This window comes from Equus quagga, chromosome 16 (assembly GCF_021613505.1).
Source record: "Equus quagga isolate Etosha38 chromosome 16, UCLA_HA_Equagga_1.0, whole genome shotgun sequence".
In the NCBI taxonomy this organism is placed as follows: domain Eukaryota; kingdom Metazoa; phylum Chordata; class Mammalia; order Perissodactyla; family Equidae; genus Equus; species Equus quagga.
In genome coordinates this window covers 2,444,323-2,469,038 of record NC_060282.1, presented here as the reverse complement: position 1 = coordinate 2,469,038, position 24,716 = coordinate 2,444,323, and the positions used below count along the sequence as shown (strand labels likewise).

General features: G+C 57.6%; 1 protein-coding gene across 15 annotated transcripts in view; it reads right to left on the bottom strand.

Moving 5' to 3' along the window:
• TSNARE1 (t-SNARE domain containing 1) overlaps nucleotides 1–24,716 on the bottom strand; it is a 167,917-nt gene that overhangs the window by 70,213 nt on the left and 72,988 nt on the right. For 13 of the 15 annotated variants that reach the window (XM_046642024.1, XM_046642025.1, XM_046642026.1 and 10 more), the window contains 4 exons: nucleotides 22,863–22,953; nucleotides 18,788–18,862; nucleotides 18,215–18,271; nucleotides 8,514–8,675 (listed from right to left, as the gene is read on the bottom strand). In XM_046642024.1, coding sequence (XP_046497980.1) covers nucleotides 8,514–8,675; nucleotides 18,215–18,271; nucleotides 18,788–18,862; nucleotides 22,863–22,953 — 385 coding nt within the window. The remainder of the gene's footprint in view (nucleotides 1–8,513; nucleotides 8,676–18,214; nucleotides 18,272–18,787; nucleotides 18,863–22,862; nucleotides 22,954–24,716) is intronic. The other 2 variants (XM_046642018.1, XM_046642017.1) reach the window with 2 other exon arrangements.

The following is a 24,716-nucleotide window of genomic DNA, read 5'->3' as shown; positions in this document are numbered from 1 at the left end:
GGGTCAACCTCAACCAGGGTTAGGTAACACGGGGGCAGTGGAGCTGGGCCTCACGGGCTCCTTTCACTCCTGGCTCCTGGGCTCTGCCACCACCTCATGGGGCAGCCTCGGTGACCTCCTGCATCCCTCCCATCTGGGAAAGAGGTTGACCCAGAGGTAGGCATCAGAACATCACGGGTAGGACAGCCCTGCTCTGGAGTCAGGCAGCCTGGGCTCCAGTCCCAGCTCTGCCACACAGGCTGCGTGGCCTGGGCCAAGCGATGTGACTTCTCTAAGCCTCTGCTTCATCTCTGATAAAACTGTAACACAGGCGTGCTCACTCTCCAGGGCTGCTGTGTGGGCTGATGAGAAGACGCATGTGAACAAAGGCAGCAGTGCCCTTTCATTAAGACACAGATCTCCATGGAGTCCCAATGCATACGACTTATTCATCCATTCACCTGCCACACATCCAGGCCCTATCCATTGACACCCCCACCCCCATCCATCCATCCCCCACCACACACCCCGCATCCCTCAACTATCCATCCATCCACCATCCATTTGTTTGTTCAAGAAATAGTCACTGAGTGCCCAGAGTGTCCTGCATCCTTAGGGACGACTGAAACAGACAAAAATCCCTGCCTCCACGGGGCTTACATTCTTGTGGAGGGAGATAAATAATAAGATAATTAAACAGTATGTTAGACAAAGCAGAGGGGGTACTTTAGAGGGATAACATTTGAGTCAAAACCTGAAGGTAGAAGGCAGCCAGGTGCTCCAGCACCTGGGGAACGAGGTTCCAGGCTCGGGACGGCAAGTGCAAAAGGGGCAGGAGCAGCCAGCGCATCTGCAGAGCCGCGAGGGCTGGGGCGCAGGGGGGCTGCGGAGCACGTGTCCCTCACCGTCATGGGGCGTGCAGCTGCCCCACTGGCACATGGCCACACCATACACCTCCCCTCCCTCACGCTCCTCCTACAAAGTGACCTGGCATGTGTCCCTCAAGAGGTGGGGACAGTGGTCCCTCCCTTGGGCCGGGGCAGGCCTTCGTATCTGCCTTAGCCAACAGCATGCGGCAGAGCTTTGGTTGCATGACTTCCAAGGCTGGACCACATAAAATTAAAAACCCGGATTCTCCAAGAAGCCGGGAAGAGCCCAGCCCACGGAGACCAGAGAGCCTTCCTTCCCCAGGAAGACGCAAACCCTTCCCGAAGGATCTGGGCCATGATGGCGTCAGCACCAGGTTCGGTGCAACCTCAGCACCCGTCACCACAGCACCTGCCCTGGGGGCTAACCCTCAGTTAGGGGGGGCTGCAGGGCCCCATGGGGGAGGGACCGGACGGGCAGGAGCCAAAGGAGCCTGTTGTACCCCTAGCCCCAGCCCCAGCCTCCCGGGCCCTTCTCAGGTGAGCGCCTCGCCAGGCAGTTAAACTCTGCAGCAGCATTTTCACCTTCCCGCCAACAAAGGTCTTTCATGTCCACTTAACCCTCCCAATAGGCTGAGAGACTGGTGTCACTGTGCCCATTTTACAGATAAACAACCTGAGGCTTCCAGAAGAGACCCCCTCAGGGTCCTGTGGCCAGGCAGGGGGATGGCTGAGCCTGAGACCCAGGGCCAAACTCTCACTTTCCCCTGTGGCCAGGAGGTGCCGGAGGCCAGCCAGCCCCCTCCCCATGAGGGGACCAGGAAGCTGCCCTGCATGTCCAGGAGCGGCCTCTCCCTCCTCCGTCACCCCTCCAGGCCCCCTGCCCACTGTCTGCAGTGGGACCACTCTTCCCGCCAGAACCAGCTGCTCTGGTGGTGACAGGCCACATCGGACCACGGGTGACCTCGGCTGACTGGGTCCTGTCAGTGGGTACTGGCCGTGTGTCCACAGGGACCTGGAAGGCAGGGAGTCAGCTAGGGGCAGGAGAAGAGGGCACCCTGGCCCAGTCCTGGCACTGGTGACCTTGGTCCCACTGGGGGAGAAGGGACAGGGGCAGCCCACCCAGAGGACAACGAGGACTTACCCCGCCAGAGGGGAACAAGGAAGTCTGGGGCTGGGAGGCGGGACTGAGCTGTCCCGGGGGCTGCGGAGGAGGACGTGGATCAGAGCCCGCCTGAGGGCAGCAGAGCCGAGGGCAGCAGGAACACAGCGGGTGCCCCAGGCAGAGCGGCAGGGAGGCCTCATGGGATGGAGCAGGGGTCCCCGTTAATATCTGGGGTGCGGGTGCCACGGGCAGAGCTGCGGGGTGGCCTCACCAGGATGGAGCAGGGGTCCCTGTTAGTATCTGGGGTGCAGCCACTGCGGGCAGAGCTGCGGGGCAGCCTTTCCGGGATAGAGCAGGGGTCTCCATTAGTATCTGGGGTACAGGCACCACAGGCAGAGCTGCGGGGCAGCCTCGCCAGGATGGAGCACTGGTCCCAGTTAATATCCGGGGTGTGGGCACCAGGGGCAGAGCTGCAGGGTGGCCTCACCAGGATGGAGCAGGAGTCACCACTGGCATCTGGGGTGCGCGAGCCATGGGCAGAGCTGTGGGGCAGCCTCGCCAGGATGGAGCAGGGGTCCCCATTAATATCTTGGGCAACAGCGAGGGCCCCGAGTGCCACACGGAGGGAGCCAGCCACAGTGGTGGGGACATCTGGGGCGGCCTTGGGGGACAGACAGGCCAAAGGGAGAACAGGGGTCCAAGGGCAGCCTTGTTCCCAGGAGGAGAAGGAAGCCGGGGGACTCTCACCCATGGCCCTGGAGCCCTTTCCTCTGCTCCTCTGGGAGGAGGGGTGATCCCTGGAAAGGGACACAGTGGGGGGCTCAGAATGTGCAGGGTCTCATGTGGACCCCCGGGCAACCCCCCTACCCCTCTAGAGAGGCAGCTCCATCACCTGGCCTCAACTCCGCCTGCAGCCCAGGTGTCACCACAGTGCCACCCAGGGTGCCCCACTTTCCAGTCTACAAAGCACCCCAGTCCATTATCAAGGGCCCCCCATTTCTGACTGCCCCACAGGACTAGGACACGGGCTCAGAGAGGGGACCTGAGGCCAGAAGGGATGAGAGGGGTGCTGGCTCTGCCTTGCTGTGTGGCCGCAGGGCCCCAGCTCTCCTCTCAGGGTCCCCACATGCTCAGTTCAGAGGCACGGAATGGAGGGCACACGGCCCCCAGGAATGGGCATGGGGACTCAGCCCTGTAGGCCAGACCCCAGGGAGGGGAGGGCCAAGCTGCAGAGGAGGTGGGGCTGGTTGGCAGTGTCTGCACCAGCTCTGGCACAGCTGCAGTGGACGGACAGAGGGCCGAGGGGCAGCAGACAAGCCCGCGGACAGAGCTGCTGGCCGCTTGGTCGCCCGCTGGCCCATGGTGGGGAGGGGCAGCAGCTCCTGGATGGGACTTAATTGGGTGCTCAGACACCTCCTGGCACACCCCATCAGTCCTGCTTCCTCCCGCGCGCACCCAGCCTCGCGCCGCTCAAACCCAATTACAGCTCGTGCTCTCAATAATGAGATGAAACAGCCTTTCCCTCTCCTCTCCACCCCAGACAGTGCGCCAGCCAGGAGGCTGCGAGCCACCAGCACCGGCCCCAGCAGCACCAACACCCTGACACGCCGGGTCCTGGGAGGTTGGGAGCCCCACAAGGGCCTGCCCACCTGGAACCAGTGTCAGACAGATGGCCTAGGCTGGGAGCCCAGAGACCAGCCAGCTCAGATTCAGGGGCAGGGGGAGGAGCCCCAGAGAGAAGGCCAGGTGCCTGGCACGAGGTGGGTGGGGCCCCAAGACCTGGCTCCTGCACAGGCGGAGCTCCCCTCAGCCTGGTGTGCCCAGGAGGGGCCCGACGACACAGGGTCCCACGTTAGGAGCCAGCGGTGCCCAGGGCAGGGGTCAGACCATGTGGGCCGCAGCCATGTGGCCCCCACCAAGAGGAAGCACATAGTGATGTCCTGCCGTAATGGGAGCATGTGCCTGGGACGCGTGTGCCCCAGCTGGCAGTGCTCCAGGGGCCCCCCTCTGCCACAGCCTTCCCATCCTGCTTCTCTAGCCAGCAGGGGCTTTCCAGAGAGGTCTTCTGCACCACGGGAGCCTACAGGCCACACACGGCTGCTCTCAGTGCAGCGAGCCGGCTCCTGAAGCACCCAGGGACACAGCTCTCGACCGCCCAGATGCCTTTCAGGCTCCCCCTGCCCAAGGCTGGTTTCGCTTTCTCTACTCTGCTCTCCTAGAGGAAACGAAAGGAGAGAAGCCCAAGGTACATGGCATGGAGAAACGCAGGACTCACGAGGCCACCCACCCTAGCCTGCGGTCTGCGGGGAGGGGGTGTGGCCAGTGCCTGTCTCGCTGGGCCTCCAACCCCGGCACAGCCCCACGGCACAGACCCGCGACTCTCCCTAGCACTCCACGCACATCGGCAGCTCCTCTGAGAGAGGGCCCAGTACTTCTCCCAGGAGGGAAACTGAGGCCAGAGAGGCCTGGAACTGGCCTGGCCACAGGCTGGCAGGCAGCACACCAGGATGGAGCCCAGGCTGGGAAAGCATGCATGGTCCAGGCCCGGGAGGCCAGGGGTCAGGACAGAGGACAGCTGAGACCAGGCCCCAGGACACGTGCGCCCAGGCCAGGAAAGGCCACCTGTGAGTGGCCAGGCCTGTGGGGTTGCGCTGGGCTGGGGCACCCCCGTCGCCAGGGCCAAGCAGTTCTGCAGGGCGAGTGCAATGAGAAGGGCTGGACAGAGGCAAGGGGTGGGGGCAGTGCACGGAGCCTTCTGGGCCAGGCATCTGGCCACAGGCACAGGGACCAGTGTGTGGACAAAACAGGGAAAGCACAGGGGCACCAGGTGCCGGCACGGTGCAGGCACCCCACACAGTGGCCAGAGAGGGGCAGGAGCAGGGTACCCACTGTGTCCACAGGCTCCAGGCCCCCACACACCCCTGGACAGTGACAATGCCGAAAAGTGGGCCCAGGACCCCGCCAGCAGGCAGAGACCCGCCTGGACGGTGAGCCGAGGGAGGACAGGTGAGGACCATGGCGGACGGGAGCAACTCCCCAAATGGGACTGCAGGAGGGCGAGAGGCTGCTCGTGGGGTCCTAACCCAGCCTGGAGGCGGGCAGCCCTGGGCAGGGGTGCAGGACAGGCCTCTATCATCATGGGAGACTGGCCAGTTTTACAGGTTCATTCAACAAGCATCTGTCAAGCCAGCTACTGCAGGACCTGGGGACTGGCCCCAGTAACAGACAGAAGGGTCTCTATTCTGGTGGACAGGCAGGCAGTAACTAGGCCAGCAACCAGACTGACGAGAGCCTCAGGGCGTGCTGAGGCGGGTGGAGAGCAGAGCAGGGCGGGGTGGCAGCCAGCAACAGCGAGGTCTGGGGAGGGGGTTCCAGGCCGGAGCTGCGGCGCGAAGCCCCTGAGCAGCAGGTGAGGTTCGCTGGGTTTCCCAGGAGCCAGGGGGCAGAGGTGGGGAGGAGAGAGGTGGGGCCGTCTCAGGCGGGTCCGGGACAGGGAAGGGACACAGGATGTTGTGCCTACATATGGGGAGCCCCCAAAGGGTCTCGAAGGACACTGTGCTGACAGAGGGCTGGCTGTCCAGGAAGGTCAGGTGGAGGTCTTTACAGATCCCCTGGGGGCAGGACACCCTCACTCAGAAGCCAACAGGCCAGGTCCCAGTGGGCCCCCTGAGCTGAGGAAGGGCCCAGAACCCCTGACGGAGGCCTGGCGCGCCTGCTCTTCAGTCTCCTACCCATTCACCACCTGGTCCCTTGCTAGCCAGCCAAAGCGCCCATGAGCTCCCCTGACAGCCCCCAGAGGGCCCGCCGCACTCTGCCATGACACACGGGTGGTCCCTTGCTAGCCAGCCAAAGCGCCCATGAGCTCCCCTCTCAGCCCCCCAGACGGCCCGCTGCACTCTGCCATGACACACGGGTGGTCTGAGATGGCAGGGGCTGGGAGAAAGAGACCATCCCTTGAGCCGCCCATTTCACAGATGAAACCACCAAGGCAAGTGGTGAGCTCCAGGTCACCGGCTAGTTAGGGGAGCCTTGGGCCTAAAGCAGGACATGGCCTTCTCACCTGGCACTCTGCCTTCTCCCACAGGACGACTTGGGGACGGGGAGCGAGAGGGAAAGGGACAGCAAGTGGAGCCACCACCTCCCTCAGTGCCAGCTGCACCCTCAGCGCCAGTCCTACATGGGACCCAGCGTTCACCCTATAAATGCCTGCCGGAGGCCATGAAGCAGGAAGGAATCAGATGTGATGTTAACCCGCTACTGTGACTTTATTCCATTTTCTGGGCCTCAGTTTTCCCGTCTATCCACACTCCCCACCACCCACCCAATAAGAGTAAGTCCTTGACAGCAGACCAGAGCCCCAAACAGTTACTGGACCCAAAGTGTCACCTCCGTGACTTTGTGAATGCACACAACTGTGCAAATCCAGAAGCCCCGGAGATGTGGGGGGATGGAGTAGGGGACAGAGTCGGGGGAAGGGTAGGGGACTGGTGAGAGGATGGAGTCGGGGGACACAACGGGGGGTGGTCAGGAGCCGGCTCAGTTCCACATGGAAAGTCTGCAACCAGCCAAGGCGTGAACCGTCACATGTCTTCCCGAGGCTGTTCCCACAGCCCCGGCCCCAAAACACCCGCCAGGCCCCGCAGCCCGACCCCCGCAGGCCGCTGTGGCTCTGCACAGACAACTTCCCAGAGCCCTGAGCAGTTGGCCTCTAGGTCATCCTGGAGGGGCCTGGGGACACCGGCCTGCCCTTCAAACCCCAGCCGGGCCTCTGTGGCCTTCAGCCCACCCACCTCGCTACATACGTTTAAGATGTGCTGGAGGAGGGCTTTCTAAAGGCTAGTGACAATTTGTGTTTATTTTTCCCATTTCCAAAGACCACAGGGAGAGAAGGAGGGAGGGAGGCAGGGAGCTGTGGCGCTCGCTGCCTTCCAAACCTCTGCCCCTGACGTCCATGTCACCGCTCTCCAGCTGCTGTGCTGCAGACGAGGAGAGCGAGGCTATGAGGCGAGGCTGGCCACTGCCACGGTCCCCCACTCACTCCCAGCTTGGCTCTTAGGGCCACAGACAAGACTGACAGACTCAGGCCAGCCTCATGTTAACATGGTCCTAAGTGGGCCCAGAGCCCCGGGCCCTCCCCCACTGGGCCCAGCCCCTCATCTCAGCTGAAGCGCTGCAGGGGCCTCCCCATGGGTCCCCCTGCCCCCGTAAAGCCCGCCCCTCTGCCTGTATTCACCACCTAGAGAACCAGAGCCAGCCAGGGCCTGGCTGCCTGATGGCTGAGAAACCCGCTCACACGGGGCCCAAGCTCCCCTCCTCGGAACCCCACCCCAGGGCTGCTGACTGCCCGTCTACCCCCTCAGCCCGTCAGCCACCAGGAGGCTGTCCAAGGCCCCGGCCAGCCCCAACCGCGATGCCACCTGGGAACCCCACGGCCTACCCTGCAGCGCTGCTGTCAGGGTGAGCCCCCCGCCTATGCAGGAGCCCCCAGCCTTTCCTGGGGACAGCCCTCTCCCTGCCCACATCCTCATGCCTGGGGCCCAAGGAGGCACCTGCTCTTCCACTCCCTGGATGCCAGGACAACGCTAAGTCAATTGAGAGTAGCCCCCTCCTCGGCCCCCTTCATCCCACCACGCACAGGCGGTCCAGCGGCCCACGGTGTGCCCCAGGGGCTGCTGGGGGCTCTTCCTAAGAGGCTTTCAGTTCTTGAGCTAAAGGAAGAAGCAGTCCCCCCACCTCTTGGGCCTCCCAGTACCCCAAGTCACCAGAGGTGACAGCTCCTGGATCTGTTCCTCAGCTTCTCCGGGAAAAGCAGGTTTTGCTGCCACAGAGAGGGACAAAAGTGTGTGTGTGCGTGTGAGTGTCTGTGTGTGTTTGGTCCATTTGGATGGTCTCAGCAAGAGGGAGGCCCATCTTCTACTAGCAGCTCTGCGCCGCCTCCTGCCAGGGCCGCCTGGAACAGCGCCTTCTTCTCTGAGCAGTGAGCGTGGGGCGTGGGCAGGGTGGGGGCACTGACTGAGGGCGTGAGAAACAAGCCCCCCTCCACCAGGCCAAAGCAGGAGGGGCCCCAGAAATACAGGGGCCGAACCCTGCCTGCCATGGGTCGTCCACCTCCTTCTAGGACGTAAGATCTACTTGTTGTAGACAGAGCAACAGGTCCTAAGTAGTGACTCAGTTTACCAGCTTGCCCAAGTCACTATTTATCTAGACAAAGCTGCCTGTAGGGAACCTTCACTCCAGAAATCTGGTCCCCGGGAGCTCAGGACTGGCAGACCCTGGGAGAGCAGCTGCTCCTCCTCCTCCTGGAGACATGGAGACCCAGAGGGAGGAGGGGGCGCCACGGCGAGAGGTGGGGATTCGGACCCCAGTGCCCACAGCTACACACACTCAGGGACTCAGACCCCACCACGCACAGGGGCCCAGACCACCACCACCCATAGAGCCAGCGTGTCCCTGCCAAGCCACCAACTGCCGCATTGTAAATGCACTTCCAGCACTCAGAGACAGTTACCTGCAAGCTCACTCGCACACACGCACATGTGCACACGCATACGCCGGGTCCTCACCTCGATCTGCAGGATGGCCTCCTCACGCAGCCGGATGGCCTCCAGGTCCTCCTCAGTGATCTCAGGAAGCAGGGCCTGCTCCTGGCCCTGCCACACGCTGTCACCCCCGTTAAAGATCTTCTCATCGTCAGCCAGCTCGGCAAAAGGGGCCCGGGGACTCTGCTGATGACAGACACAGAGCTGTGACCACCAGCGCACCTCACTGCCACCAGGCCCAGGCCACGTCCTCCTCCCGGTTCCACCTCAAGGCTGGGCCTCAGCTCCCAGGTGCCCAGAGCCTTGGGGAATCTGCAAGCCCCCAGGGTCCAGCTCTCAGGCAGGGCAGAGTAGGTGGCAGCCTAGACCCTGCAGCCCAGATGGGGCCGTGGGCCTGGGGCCTCTGCCCTGTCGCTGGGGGGTGGTCCCTGCAGGGCCATGGGGTGCCAGGGGCTGGGGCAAATGGTGGGCAGGGAGCAGGAAGAGGCAGCCACTGGGCCCCTGCCCTTCAGCCTATGTCCCAGTCACAGGCCAGAGGTGTGGCTGCCAGGCAGGGGCTGTGAACATGAGGTGTGGACACGACACACAGCGGGCAGAGATACCCCCAGGGACGGTATTCCTCACATGACCCCCCTCACTCACACCAGGGATCCCTGACCAAGCCCGAGGGACTTTTTCAAGTTGTTTCATTCTTTTTTTGTTTTGTTTTGTTTTTTCAGAAAGATTGGCTCTGAGCTAACACCCACTGCCAATCCTCCTCTTTTTGCTGAGGAAGATTGGCCTTGAGCTAACATCTGTGCCCATCTTCCTCCATTTTATAGGTGGGATGCCGCCACAGCACAGTTTGATAAGCGGTGCTAAGTCCGCACCGGGGATCTGAACCAGTGAACCCCGGGCCACCGAAGCAGAGCGCGCAAACTTAACCGCTACACCACTGGGCCGGCCCCACGTTGTTTTACTCTTTACTGATTAATTTACCAAATTTTGAAATTCACTAAAATGGTGGCTCTTCCCTTCAATGAACTCAATTTGCTCTCCGATGGGACAATCTGGGTACAAGTGAGCTGACATCCTCCCCTCAAGTGTCAGATCCTGAGTGGGGGTTCGGGGCTGCCTGCCCCGACTCCAGGCACCCAGAGAGGTGAGGGAGGGGAGGAGCAGGAACAGGACCTATGCCAGAGCCACGGCTCCACATGTACATTTGTAATTTAACTGAGAATGTGCAAGAACGAAAACTACTGATCTGCACCCCACAGCCCCTCCCCCAAGAGGAAGCCAGAAACGCCGCTCCCGGCTCCCCACCCTCCCCGCAGTCCAAGTGGCTTATCTTCACATCGGGTGTGTGTGCGCGAGTGTATATGTGAATGTTGTGTTTGTGCGTGAATGTCATGGCTATGTGAATGTGTGTATGTGCAAAAGTATGCGCATGTGTGTTCGTGTGAAATCAAAAGGGCAACAAGAAAAGGCAGAGAGGACAGACAGAGCCACAGGAGGAGGGCCTGGCAGCCAGTGTTCCTTGTCTCCCGTGTGTCACACTCCTTCCAGCCAGCTGTCACTGATGCTCCCGACCGCCCTGCAAGGAGGAGCCACGCGTCAATCTTATAGATGCGGACACCGAGGCTGGAAGAGCCAGGACCTGAAGCTGGGGATCTGGTTCCAACTCTAGCAAAGAGGAGCGCCAGGGCAGAAACCTGGAGAGAGGACAGTGCCGCCTGAGCCCGGGGGTGGGGAAGGGGCCACCAGAAGCCCGCGGCTCGAACAGCTTCCTCCCTGGCCAATTCCATGCCCTGAGTGCATGGGGCACCTCCTCACTTCTCCCCTGTGCCCAGGGTGGGCGCCCTCATTCAGTCCAGGGTGCTCACTCACTCGGGAACGCCCTCCTTCCGGCCCAGAGATAGCATCGTCCTGGAGGCAGGGGCTGGGGGATCCTCCCAAGTCAGTGCCAGGCACACGGACAGACGGCGAGGTACAGCCGCCACCCCAACTCACCCAACTCAAGTCCAGAACTCTGGCTGAGCCCCCACTGTGAGCACGGGCCACGGGGACAGGGCTGAAATGCAGCCCAGGATATGGTGTGCAGCCCTCTGTCTGCTGCTGTGCGTGTCTGGGCTCTCCACGGCAACCATTCTGGGAGGAGCTGCAGAGGCTCCTGTTTTCTGCTGTCCTTTCATCATGGGACCCTGAGGTTTGCCTGAAAGGAAGCCCACCTTCATACCCACTGTGAGCTCAGGGTGGTCTCGTGGCAGAGCGCTAGCCAGGCTGACGCCAGCAGAGGTGCCGTGTGGGACTCTGGGGTTTCAGGGGCCACTGGGCTGGTTGGGCCTGCAGACCCAGTGAGCAGGGTTCTGCAGGTGGCAGTTACAGGACTGTGTTCGTCCTGCCACAGGCCCCACTCCTGCGGGCCGGGCCACGGTGGCAGGGGGAGCCCAGGGAAAGGTCTCCCATCCCTCCTGAACACTTTCAGAGGCCATGACGGTATGCCTGCGCAGGCCGGGGACAGAGCAGATGGACAGCAAGAGCTCCCACATGGATGTGCTGCCCTGCACTCGGCAAGGAACAGAAACAACCAATCGCACAGGTCAGAATTTCAGCACATTTGTGACAAAAGCCAGCAAGGGTGGGTGTGTGATGCTGTGACAGCCGCATGTGCGACTGCACGGAGGAAAGGGGCATGTCCAGGTGGGGCCCTGTGGGAGGCCCTGGTGGTAACGGGACCAACAGTATGGACAGCCATCACCACTGCCGCCCCTGGGGCTGCCAGGCAGACCAGGCGTGGGACCAGGCGCTCTCTCTCATTCCGCTCACCGCTGTGCGAGGCGGGCTCCCTCATTTTCAGTTAAAGAGGGCGACTGTCTGGCCGCACAGAGAAGCGCAGGCTAACCCGGCTCTCCTTCCGAAGCCGATGTCCTTCCTACGTGACACATTAACACAGGCGACCTCTCCTCCGGGCGCCGGCACAGGCCTTTAAATACATGAACACGTGGATAGATGAATGTAAGAGAAAAGATCTAAAAACTCTGTTGCCAAGCGCTGCTCGTCCAAGGCGGCAATTATCACCTCCCCTTCCAGGCGTTGGCGGGAGGAAGCCAGCAGTGCCAGGCGGCGGGAGCGGGAGGGGCTGGCCCTGAGCCAGACCCCGCCCCCACCAAGCTTCTGCGGAGTGGAGTCACCACAGGTCCTGGCCCAGCCCCGGCACCACAGGGAGGCCTGGGCGAGTTGCACACATTCTCAGGGGCTCAGCGTCCTGTCTGTAGGATGGGAACAGTGACCACACCCCGAGGCCCAGGATGCACACTTAGCACACATCACCACACTCTGACCGTCCTGTCTCCCAGCCGGGAGCTGCCCGCACACGCCTCACTCCCACCAGAAGGGACAGTGTCTTGTTCTCCAGCTAACCGCACACGCCCTCAGCCAACGGCGGCGAGGGGATGGGAAAAGCTAACTCCATTGCTGACTGTGTGATCCGGCAGGTTCTGTAACTTCTCCAAGCCAGGCTTCACTTCATAAAATGGGCTGACATGTCCCAACGAGATGCAGGGGTGAGGCCCCAGCCAACCTCACCAGCATCAGGAGGTGCACACAGAGGTGAGACCCCAGACGGGGAACAGGAAGAACCGTGCTGTCTGCAAGTGAGTTTTGGGCCGTGGGACACCTGCCTGGGCGGGGGACGCCGAGGGCATGCGCCCAGTATGTCCACCACCTCCCAATAGCGGCCTGCTCCAGGACGGGGCACTCAGTCCTGCTCCAGAGACCTGCCCCCACTCTGATGCCGTCGGCCTGGGCCGCCCCACACAGGCTCCTAAAAGCTTCCCTGTCAATGGAATCGTGCCGCGTGGTAAGAGCGCCCGGGGTGCCCTGGCCTGTGCTCCAGGGACGGAAACACCAGCATGCTCGCTCCCACCCATTTGGAACTTCAAGTCCCTACCATAGGAGAAGGGCCTGGAAAACCGATGGCACACCCACACAGTAACCACTACCGACCAGACACAAGGAACCAGATGTGCCAGCCAGAGGAAGTGCCGCAGGATGTGACGTGTCACCGCCCTGGAGTTTGGGGTTCCAGCTGAAGCTCCCCTGCACGCTCTCCCCTCCACAGGCACCAGGCCGCCTGCCCCGAGTGGCTCATGACAGAGACACAGAGGAAGAGATGGCTTAGACGCCCTGATCCCGCCACAGCCCTTCTCCTGAGAGGACCAGAAAGCTCCCCTTTATTCCCCTCACAAAGGCCCAATTTGGGTCTTTAGCTCCAAGGCCGGGATTAGGGTTTTGCTGGCAAGGCGCTGGGGCCAGCGGAGGGGACGGCCGTGTGATGCTTTTCCAGCTCCAGAGGGGCCAACAAAGGCGGCTTTCTCCTCCCTGCAAGGCCAGGGGTTTGGGTCCCGTTCTGACGCACAGTGAGGAGACCCACAATGCAGCGTGACTGCTGGAGAGCCGGGCCGCGAGGGCTTTCCCGTGGGAAGAGGTGGCACCCCGACAGCATTCAGGGAGGATGCACAGCAGTCTTCAGTGTGGCCCGCCCTGGGATCGGCACAGGAAAATGACCCTGGGGGGAGGGCATGGTCAGGACGCAAGCAGGCACAGGCTTGGGAAAGACAGCCTCTGTTAAGTAACCCAAGGCCGGTCACTGATTTCTCCAATTAGCAAATGACTATCTGTTGGCTGACGAAGTTTCTTGAGGCTTGTCAAGCCCAGAATGCCAGAACCAGCATGACTGCAGTAATCTTTCCCCCGGCCCCCAAATTAAATAAAGGAACTGGGCCCAGAGGCCAGGGGCAGCTCCGGGCCTGTGCCTGGTGGGGAAATGCCACTAGGGAACTGCCTGCTGGCCTTGATGGTGACGCACACCTCTGCCGCTGCAGCTGGAGCACACAGGGCGCTGGAAGAAATCTGTGCTGAGTCGGCCTTGGCAGCACAGACTGTGGATTTGTTCTTTTTAGTTATTTTGGTGAGCATGAGGCGGTGTGCAGTAAGAGAGCACTGTGGGCTCACTCTGCCTTCCAGTGGCTCCCGCTGAGCACATGCTCACGGCTCCCGAGCCATCAGGACGTCCCCTCTTGCGATGTGCCTGCCTAAGCCTTTTGCCCTTTGATGTCTTTGAATTGAGCTGTCTGCCTTTCCCTTATTGATTTGTAAGAGATCTTTATATATTATGGATGTAAGTCCTTTCCAGACATCGTGCAAATACCTTCTCTCACTCTGAGAGTTGCCTCTTCACTCTCTTAAGGGTGTACTGATTCTAACAAAGGCAAGTTTATCAGTCTTTTTCTTTATAGTTAGTACTTTTTTGTCTGCATAAGAAACAGTTGCTTAGCATAAAGATGTGAAGATAGCCTCCTATGGCGTCTTCTAGAAGCGTCATTGCCTTATCTTTGGGATTTAGGTCTGTGATCCAGCTGGGGTGTTTTTGTACATGGGGCGAGTTGGGGTAACAAATCTGCTGGGAATGGCAGTCTTGAGCATGCAGTCTTCCGGCCCCCTCAGCCACACAAGCATGGGCCGTGGGCCTGGAGCACTTCCTCACCAGGAGCAGGAGCCCTCACAGCTGTGCTGGCCTCTCCGCCTTGTGGGGGAACGTCTGGCCTTCTTCAGACCCAGGGCACCCTCCTTTGTTCTGCTACAGCATGTGCGTCGTCCAGCACCTGGCCAACCCACTACTTTATCTGTCCCCTGCAGGGAAGGGACCAGGTCCCTCTGCTGCGGTACAAGCGGGGTGTGAGCAGGTCAGGGGCCCTGTGTCGGCCACCAGGAGGGACCTGCTGGCCACAGGGGACCACGCCCACTGTGGAAGCTGATCTTGTGGTCTCTCTCGGTGAGGAAACCGCAGGTGCATCAGTGACCCCGGTCCTGAGATGCAGGGGGCAGGGGGTTGGAGGGCCAGGGGGTTGGACTGGTACTTGCCATTCGCTCCACTCAAATATCCAGCTGATCCAGTATGGAGCCCAGAACAAGCCTTCCATTCCCACTGCACGAGGACACCTTGCACAAACCCGGTGAGCACGTGCATGCGGGTCCGCATCTACATCCGATTCTGCTCCCACTGGTCTGCTCATCGAGCCTCCAACAAATCCCACACCTTCAACTCCTCCAGTCTCATACTGCGTTCCGCTGCCTGGGAGTGTAAATCCTCCAGTTTTGTTCTTCAAAACTGTCTTCGCTATTTTGGGCCTTTTAGATTTCCATATACATTTTGGACTCAGCTTAACCATTCCCACACAAGCTCAAAGCCGGCTGGGGTCTGTGTCTGGATTGCACTGCGTCTGCAGGTCCACTCGGCGAGACTGACATCTCTAAGTGTTGAGTTTTCCACCCTATAAACATGGTATACCCCTCCGTTATTCAGATCTTCTGTAATTTCTCCTAATGTTTAATGTTTTCCCAAATAGACGCTTCTTCCTAGTTTTGATGCTGTTACAAACAGTACCACTCTCCACATTTCATTTCCAAATCGTCTTCCGACAGCACAGACGATGTCTCCTTGTATACCGACCTGATGCCAGTCATCCTGTCACAGCCACTTAGCATTAATGCTACATTATCTGCACATTCACCCACATTCTCTAGTCACACAACCATGCTGTCTGCGAGGCAGTCTCTTCCTCTTCTTTCTTCTTCTTGCCTTACTGCACCAAATAAGCCCTCTGGCACAATGAGGAACAGAAGGACTAGCACCAGACTCCATGTCTCGCCCTCACTCTCAGGAGAAAAGACAGTAAGAGGGGCGCTAACAGTAGGACTTTCGAAGACCCCTCTCAGATCAAGGGCCCTCCTATCTATTGCTAGTTTGCTGAGAGTTTTGAGCCCCCTGGGTGGGTGCTGAATTTCACCAAACACTCTTCTGTACCTACTGAAACGATCATGTAGATTTTCTTACTTATTCTATTAACATGGTGAATTACACCAATTATTTCTGAATGTAAACCAACCTTGGATCTCTAGAATAAAGCCTACTTTATAATGATGTATTACCTTTTTTTATATATTGCCAGATGTAGCTCATTATTATTAATAATATTTGGCTAGGATTTTTGCTTGTATGCCCAAGAGAGAATGTCATGTTCCTCCGTGTGATGTCCTCTAAGAATCTGGAATCAAGGGATTTCAGGCCTCATCAAGTGAGGTGGGATGTCATCCGTTTCTTTATATTCTCTGTAAGAGTCTGTGTGAACTGGTACTATTTATTCCTCAAATATTGGGACGAATTTGTCAGTAAAGCCATCCAGATCTGCAGTTTTCTTGGTGGGATCTTTTGAATCAGGGATTTCATTTCTTTGATGAATATCGGGCTCTCTAGGTTTTCTATACATCTTGGTAAGTTACCTTTGTCTAAAAAATTTATACTTCATCTAAGTTATCAAATTCATTGGCATAAAGTTATGTATAATATCTTCATATTACTTTTTTTCTAATTAGTAGGATCTGTAATGATATAGCCACTTTCATTCCTAATACTAGTAATTTGTTTTTTCTCTCTGTATCTTGATTAATGTTGTAAGGGTTCCACAATTTTATTAATCCTTCTAAAGAACCAACTTTTGGCTTTATTGAATTTGTCTACTGTGAATGTGTTTTATATTTCATTGATTTGTGCTTTTTCCTGTATATTTTCTTTGGATTTAATTTGTTCTTGTTGTTTTCTAGCTTCTTGAGATCAAGAACTAGATGACTGATTTTCACATTCCTCTAATAAATGTGTTTAAAGCTAAAAATTTCCCTCTAAGCACTGCTTTAGCTGCATCCCACAAGTTTTCATTTGCTACATTTTCATTTTTGTTCAGTTCAAGATTATTTCTAATTTCCACTGTGATTTCTTCTTGGATTCAATGGGTTATTTCATCAAATTGTATTCTTTACATTCTCAACCCCTGGCAATTTTGTTTTCGTTGTCAAATTCTAGTTTCATTGCACTCTGGTTAGAGAACACATGCAGCATTATGCCAATCCTCTGGAGTCTGTTGAGACCTACCTTATAGTCCAGCAGAAGCATTATGTGCATTTGACAGAAATATATATTCTGTGGTTGGTTATGGTGTCATGAATAGCCATTAGTTCAAAGTGTATTGATTAAAAGCATTGGTTAAATCTTTTATATCCTTACTAAATTTTTTTCAGTTTATTTTATCAGTCATTTAGAGAGAGGTGTCAAAATCTCCAACTATGATTGTGGATTTACTATTTTTCCTTTTATTACTGTCAGTTTTGCTTTACATATTTTGAGGTTACATTATTGGGTACATACAAATTTAGAATTGTATCTTCCATTCGAATTAACATTTTATCCTTATGAAACACCTCTTTATCCCCAGCAATACCTTCTCCACGTGAAATCTACTGATTCTAATATTAATACAGCTGACCAGTTTTCTTTTGGTTAGTAGTTTCACAGTATATTTTTTTCCCATCCTTTTACTTTCAACATTTTTCTGGATTTATCTTTAACGTGTGCCTCTTGTAAACACTAGATAGTTTTTTCCTTTTGTCTGATAATCTGTGCCTTTTAATTGGAGGGGTCAGTCTATTTTACTATAACTATAAATGTTATAAATCTACCATCTTATAATTTGTTTCCTATTTTTCCCAACTGTTTTTGTTGATTTTACTTTTATTTTGCTTTCTTTTAAATTAACCAAGTTTTCGTTTTATTACTTCGCATGTTCCTCTCTATTAACTTATTTTACAGTGTATACTCCTGTGTTGTCCTTTTGGTATTACCCACCTAGTGCAACATGCCTCGTTGGCTTATTAGTCTACCTTTAGTATTTCTGTCATTTCTCTGGTGACACAAGGACATTACAACACTTTAACACCATTTAAATCCCTTGTGTGTTCTGCATATGCTGTCCGGGTATTTGCATTTGCTGCATATCTCGAACCCCACAAGTCATTATTATTATTATTCAACAGTCAACACGAATTTAGGTGCATCCACATTTTACTGTTCTCAGTGCTCCTCATTCCTTCCTCCATTATTGTGCCTCCATCTGAGATCATTTTCCTTTTTCTACTTTAGAGAGTTCTCTTGATGACAAATTCTCTTAGTTTCGTTTCTCTAAAAATGTTTTCATTTCACAAAAATGCCTCCCCAGATGCAGAGCCTGGGGTCGTAGTCATTTCCTTTGAGGACGTCTTTCCACTGCCTTCTGACTTCCACTGTCTCCTTTACGGAGTCTGCTGTCAGTCCTGTACTCCTTTAAAATCACGTGACTTTTCCCAGGCTTTAATCTGATGTGAAAAAGTTACTTCGTCTTTGTTTTCAACATTTTATTACAATGCGACTAAGGGTGGTCTTTAAGAAACAGGATGAATTTCTCCTACTTGTCATAGAGCTTCTTCAGTCGGTGGCTTCAAGTACTTGGACAGTTTTGGAAAATTCTCAACCATTTCCCCTTCAGATATTGTTTCTGTCCGTTCTCTCTCCCTCCTGTTCATCTAGGACTCCAATTATCCTCTTTTCTGGGTTTCCTATCAGTTTCTACTCACAGGAGGGTTGGTCTGACACCAGTTAGTCCTGCACAGCAAGAGGAACCGTCAGCAATCATTATTTGGGAGCTTACCCTGTGTCGAGCCCAGGCCAGAGACCTAAGACTGAAACGCCTATTTTTCAAAGGTTATTTATCAGGGGCCCCTGTCCTCAGGTCCTCCTGCTTTTCCCTGGAGCACCAAGGGCCCTGGCCTCTGCATTGCCCCTCAACGCCCAGCGACCACAGCAAATACTCAGCACTCACCTGTTTGCCACCCCTCTGCGCTGTGGGAAGCAGTGCTCTGGACTTCTCTGCAATTTTCTGTTGGAAAAAGTACAAGAGGAGGAGACAGGAAGAAGAGAAAAGGGAAGGAGGAGAGGAGAACAGTCAGGTAAACTAAATAAGGAACACGGGACAGCAGGTGACAGCAAAGCCTTCAGCTCCCAGAGAGAACGCAGCTGCCCCAGGACTCGGGACAGCAGGGGGCTTGGCCAGGCTCTGCCGACCCTCTGCTGGGTAGCCTCCTTCCATGCACATAAACTCTAGGGGCTTCAGTCTCCTCGCCTGGCAGAATGGTGACACCTGTTCTTCCCATCTCCAAGGAGCCGCCATGAGGATGCCTCATAGGCAGCAGCAAAAGGTAAACACCCTTCACTGCACACACCCCAAGGCTGTGCCAGCAGGATTCTGGTGACTGTCAAACGTCCACAAGGCCAGCCCTTCCTCTGCTCTGGGGGACAGGACCAGGCCAACCCATGGACAAGATAGCCAGAGTGGGTGCTCAAGAGACCGAGGCCCACCCCAGGTGGCCAGCACCCTCCCGTGAGGGCAGCTCACCTTTTGCACCACTCCATAGCGCTGAATAGCATCTGAGAGCTGAGTTCTCAGGCGGTCCAGCTGAAGACGCTCCTGCTGCAGAGAGAGAGTGGCTGAGACAGACGGCTGGGGCTTTGTCCTGCGCCCGAGCCCCCTCCATCTCTACATGTTTCAGTTCCTGACACCCTTAGCACCGTCTGTTCCTCCTGGCAGCACCTTCCCCAGGCTCCCCTCTCCGTCCACCATGACCCTCACTGCTGTCATTGCCTCCTCAGCAGTTAGAACTGGGCTCATCCCCATGTCCTTCATCAACCCAGTGCCATCACCTCACCCCTTCAAAAGCCAGCACAGGCTCCACAGACACAGGCGGCGTCTGCGGACACCATCACCGCCCAATCTCACATGTCTTCAACCCTGACCACTGAGCCAGGCACAGCTCTAACACGACATGCCTGTGTGGTCTCCATAACAGCCCACTTAGTGAGAAGAGTTGTGATCCCCATCTGACAGCTCAGGAGACCTTGGCCTCAAGTTCTAAGTGGCCTGTTCAAGGCCACACAGGTGGTGGGTCCAGACCCTGAGGCCAGGCCTCTGATCCCAGAGCCCACGCACCTCATCACATGCAGGACTGCATCTCATCACCAGTGTCAGAACCGCAGCCGTCAGACCATCCCTCCTGCCACCAAAATCTCAGCCCTCGCACCCTCCCTCCCCTCTGCAGGGCCCCTATCCTCCTGCTGGAACGAGACCTCGACTGTCTTGTTTGCCGCTGTACCCCAGGGCCCAGAATGATGCCTAGCACAGAGCTGATGCTCAAGACATACTGTCAAAAGAGGGAACAAACAAACAAGGGCTGGGACCTGGCACTGCCGCTCTCATCTAGCGTGAACACCACCAGGCCATTAGGGGCCCCAACCCCTCATCTCTCGTATGCGGCACTGGCACAGATGAAGCCACATGGGTGCCCAGGGCCCTTGGACCAGGATACAGACAAAAGCTCATGCTCCCTCCTGCGCCCAGCACCTCTCATCATCTCCCAGGAGGGCCCTGGCCATTCTCAAGTCACAGGCTAAGGCCACCCTCCCTGGGGGGGTTCTGTGTAGTTCCAGTGTGAACTTGGCCCCTGGGCATGGTGCCCACTCCTCCACTGCCACCACACACCACCATGCAAGCCCACAGATGAGAACGGGCCACGGCTGCGCCAGCAGGCTAGCCACATTTCAGTGAGACCCGCTTTCCAAGGCACACCTTTCACAGGCACTCGATGGTCTCTGGACCTGATGATTCCATGATGGCTGCAGCTCCGTAGAGCCCATCTCAGCACCCGGGTCAGGCTTCTGTAGTCGGCCCCACATATGTGCCCCAGGACAGAGCTAAGAGCCCGGGGAGCTCTTCAGCACTTTTGAGCAAACCCTCCCCAGCGCTCCAGTCCCTCAGCTCCCCGGCACCAGCACAGCCCTTCTTCCTCGAGAGCAGTGAGCAAGGCCAGCCCTGCCCGGCCAAGCTGTCCTCCCACAGGACCGTGACACCCTCAAAGGGGGACCTCATTTGTATCCTTCTGCCAGCATCTGGCACAGCACAGGTGTTCAACAAACGTTTTTTGAGTTCTTAGAAGGGTGGGATAGGTGGGTAGATGGGTGGGTAAGTAGTGGATGCACAGACAGGGCTGGAGGTTGGACGGAAAGAAGGAAGGATATATTAGGCTGAAAGTGATCCCTCTGAATGCCCAAGGAGCTCAAGCTCTGACTTCCTGGCCCTCATGGCATACACAGAGGTGAGAACTTGGGCTCTGAACCCAGAAGGCCCAGAGTTCACATGCGGCTGGAGCTCCTGCCTGGCTGGGTGGTTTGGGCAGGACCCTGTCCAAACCTCAGCTTCCTTCCCTGTGAAAAGGAGGCAGGAACGCCGACTGCAGTGCCAGGAAGACTAAGGGAGACAGTGAAGCAAAGATTCCGCGCAGCGCCTGGCCTGGGGTAGACCTCTGATGCCAGGGGGGCGGGGGGGCTGTTACGGCCTCGACCTCGTTCCACAACTTAAAGGGCAGCGTCTTATCTAAGTGTCCATACCCCACAAAGTCGAAGACAGAGTGGGCCCAGAATCAGCGTACACTGAACCGGACTGAACGAGGCATCAACTTCCCGGGAAAACAGCCCACGTGAACTGACTGCCTCGCTCCACACAGACACCTCTCAGGATCGCCAGTCACCGCAGCCTGAGAGCCAGCACGGCACGTCGTCTAACTCAGGATGAAGGGGTAAAGGAGCGACTGGATGAAGGCAGGCATGGGCAAAGGAACAGAGAACAGAGCTACAGGCGCAGAGGCCTCGCCTGAAGACCAACACGACAGCCCGCTGCAGACACCGGGCCCTGTGGGGCGAGGCTGCTCACGTGAAGAGCCACAGGCACTGACTTCCACCCGAGTCCAGGCCAGGCGCCCGACTCTCATCCTGAACAACAACCCACACCACGATCATTAAATCATGAGCAGAGCGGCGCCAGGCACTCAGAGCACAGCTCCGCGGCTTCTGTCCTGAGCTAAGACAGGCATGCTCTGTGCCCCATGGTCTGCAGAAAACTGACTCCCGTTTCTATGACATTTCTTTCAGTGTATTTTTTTTGCTGAGGAAGATTAAGCCAGAGCTAACATCTGCCGCCAATCCTCCTCTTTTTGCTGAGGAAGACTGGCCCTGAGCTAACATCTGTGCCCATCTTCTACTTTATATGTGGGACACCTACCACAGCATGGCTTGCCAAGCAGTGCCACGTCCGCACCCAGGATCTGAACCCCGGGCCACCAAAGCGGAACATGCTAACCTAACCACTGCGCCACCGGCCCAGCCCCTTTCGGAGTATTTTTTTGACCAAAGTGTAACTCAACTTTGGGACCTAGGTGTACATTTTTCATTAAAGTAGTGTTTATACTTTAAGTAAAATCCATCCATTTTGACTGTGTAGTTGAATAGCTTCAGTTGTATAACCATCACCACCACCTGGTTTGGGAACAAGTCCATCATCCCCAACAGCTCCCCACGTCCTTCTGCCGGCAACCCCAGCTCCGACTCCAGCCCAGGCCGCCTCCAGCTCTGAGCCCGCAGCCCTGCAGCTCGGGCATCTCCTATCGACAGACCCACACGCACACTCTTCCGCCTCTGGCCCCGCGCGCAGCACGTCTCAGCGGCCGGCCCAGGCTGAGCAGTGTTAGCGCTCCACGCCTGTTCACTGGCGGCCAGCCTCCTGCTGGGGCTGCACCACATCAGTGCATCTGACACACCCGGGGTCAGAGCTTTCCTCTGTAAGGAGCCGACTTCAGTATTTTGGGATCTGCAGGCCAGAAAGTCGCTGTCGCAACTACTCAGCTCTGCCCTGGCAGCTGGAAAGTAGCCATGGGCAACACGTGAATGAACAGGTAACAAATACAACTTTACTTATGGAAGGAAACTCCTCTCTACGTTTGCAGTTTTAACGGTATTTAATGTTTTGTGACAAGTGTCCCCTAATCTTTGCGGAATCGGGTAGAGTGCAGATAAAGACTGGGGCAAGGGAAGGGATGTGAGAGGCCAATGGAGGCGGCGACAGCAGCAACGGGGGAGGAGCTGGGGTGATAGGGGAGGGACTCGGTGGTGGGAGAGGGGCAGGGTGGTGGGGGAGAGGACTGGGTGTGGGGGCGGGGGGGAGGATCAGGGCTGTGAAGGGGGCTGTGGCGCCAGGTATGGTGGCAGCCATGACCGTGGTGATAACCTCTGTGGTCTGATGAGGACGGGGTTGGTGAGGAGGCGACTGCAGTGACAGGGAGGGCACAAGGAGGTGGCACAAGGGACAAGGAGGTGGCTGGGTGGGTGACGGGGAAGGGCGTGTCATCAATCTCCATTCAGAGGAGCCCGGCCAGGAGGGCAGGGACCCCCAGCACCCACACCGCCCCTGGCAAATGGTGGGTGCCCAAGCAACAGCTGCTGCATGAACGACTCAATACGTCGAGTTCTGACCGTGCGGCCGTGAAGGCCGAGTCGTAGGCCAGCCTGAGCATCACGGCACATCCATCCCCCCCACACCCCTCCCACATGTCCCCACCCCACCCTCCTATCTCCAAGAAGCGTACCCGGGAGCAGCCCCGCAGGAGCTCCGTCATCTGCTTCACGGCGCTGGTGCTGGCGGCCACTGTGCTGTTGGTCTCCTGCTGCGCCGAGTGCCTGAGGTGGGACAGGGTGCAAGTGGAGGAGGGCCGAGGGGGGAGGAGAGAGGACAGCGAGCAGGGCCCCAGGATGGAGGGCAAGGTCACAGAGAGGCAGGGAGAAGCAGAAAGGGGGGACAGCACAGAGAGGGGAGGGGACACATGGAGAAAGAGCAGGAGAAGGGCCAACAGGAAGGAAAGAGGCAGAGAGCAAAAGAGGCGGGAGACAAGAGGGGCCGGAGAGGGACAGACAGACACAAGCACACGGGGCAGCACAGTGAGCGAGAGGGGTAAGGAAAGAGAGAGAAGGACACGGTGAGCTCCGGGGAGTCAGCCACAGCCAGGACCCTCACCCCACACGCACATGAGCCATGTGAGGGCAGCAGCCAGGCCACACCCCAAGGAGACCCAGGAAGGGCACCCTGTGCAAAGGCCCCAGAGGTCACTCAAGGGAACCTGGGGGATCAGGGTGGCTGCAGACATGGCCCTGGAACCACGGCTGGGGAACCTAGGCCCCTGGCAGGCCCCTGGCAGGCCCCTGCGGGCCCTGACGAGGCTCCCACCTCCAGACCCAGCAACATGGGAGGCCGGGCCCAGTCTCCCCCAGCCCCTCAGTTTATGGCTCTGAGTGTGACCCAGAAGGAACTGAAAAGACGAGCCCCTCGCCTGCCTGGGGTTGAGCACTGCCTCTCTGGACTCAGTGACACCTGGGAAAACCCTGCCTCAGGCCTCCTGCGGGTGCACACACCGAGGGGGGCGAGGGAAGGGCACCAGCCTGGCTTTGGGCTCAGCAGACACCAGAGAAGCATCCAGACCCCTCAAGCTGCAGCCCGATGGCCCCTCCTCTATCCCTACAGGCCCCCTTACAGCAGTGGTGGGCAGGGGGGCCTGTGCCAGCCGGGATGAGCACATGGCAAGATCCCAAGAGCTGGGCGCCATGTGACAGGTGGGTGCCCCAGCAGACAGAGGCGGGCCCCAGGTCCCTGACACTGGCCCCTCGGCCACACAGCATGTGGCATATGGGGGGCGGCGGGACAGTCACCCATGCAGGAAGGGAGAGGGGAGTGAGACAGAATGGAGACCCTACACCAGCCGAGAGGGTGTGGGCTGAAGATGGTGGTGTGTGAAAGCGACCTTTTCCTCGGAGGTGGCCAAGAGACCACTGGAAAACCGTGGAGGCTTATGGTATGTCCCCTCAGGATTAGCTACACAGTTGCTGATGCCACTGAGTCCTCTGTTCCCTTTGCTGTACCTCCCCTGTGGTCCCCGCACCTCCTCCCCCATGGCCCCCACACTTCCCACCGTGGCCCCCTGCACTTCCCTGCCCCATGGCCCCTATGCCTCCCCCACATGGCTCCTTCACCTCCCCCCAATAGCCCCCGCACCTCCCCCCTATGACCCCCACATCTCCCTCCATGGGCCCCGCACTCCCTTCCCTCCTGTGGCCCCCGCACCCCCTTCCCTCTTGTGGCCTCCACACCTCCCCTCAATGACCCTCACACCTCCCCCCATGGTCCCTACACCTCCCCCCGTGGCCCCCGCACCTCCCTCCCTCTCCCTATGGCCCCCGCACCTCCTTCCCGCCTGTGGCCCCCACACCTCCTTCCCACCTGTGGTCCCCATAGCTCCCCCCGTGGCCCCCCGCACCTCCCTCCCTCTCCCCATGGCCCCCGCACCTCCTTCCCGCCTGTGGCCCCTACATGTCCTTCCCACCTGTGGCCCCCATAGCTCCCCCCGTGGCCCCCTGCACCTCCCTCCCTCTCCCCATGGCCCCCGCACCTC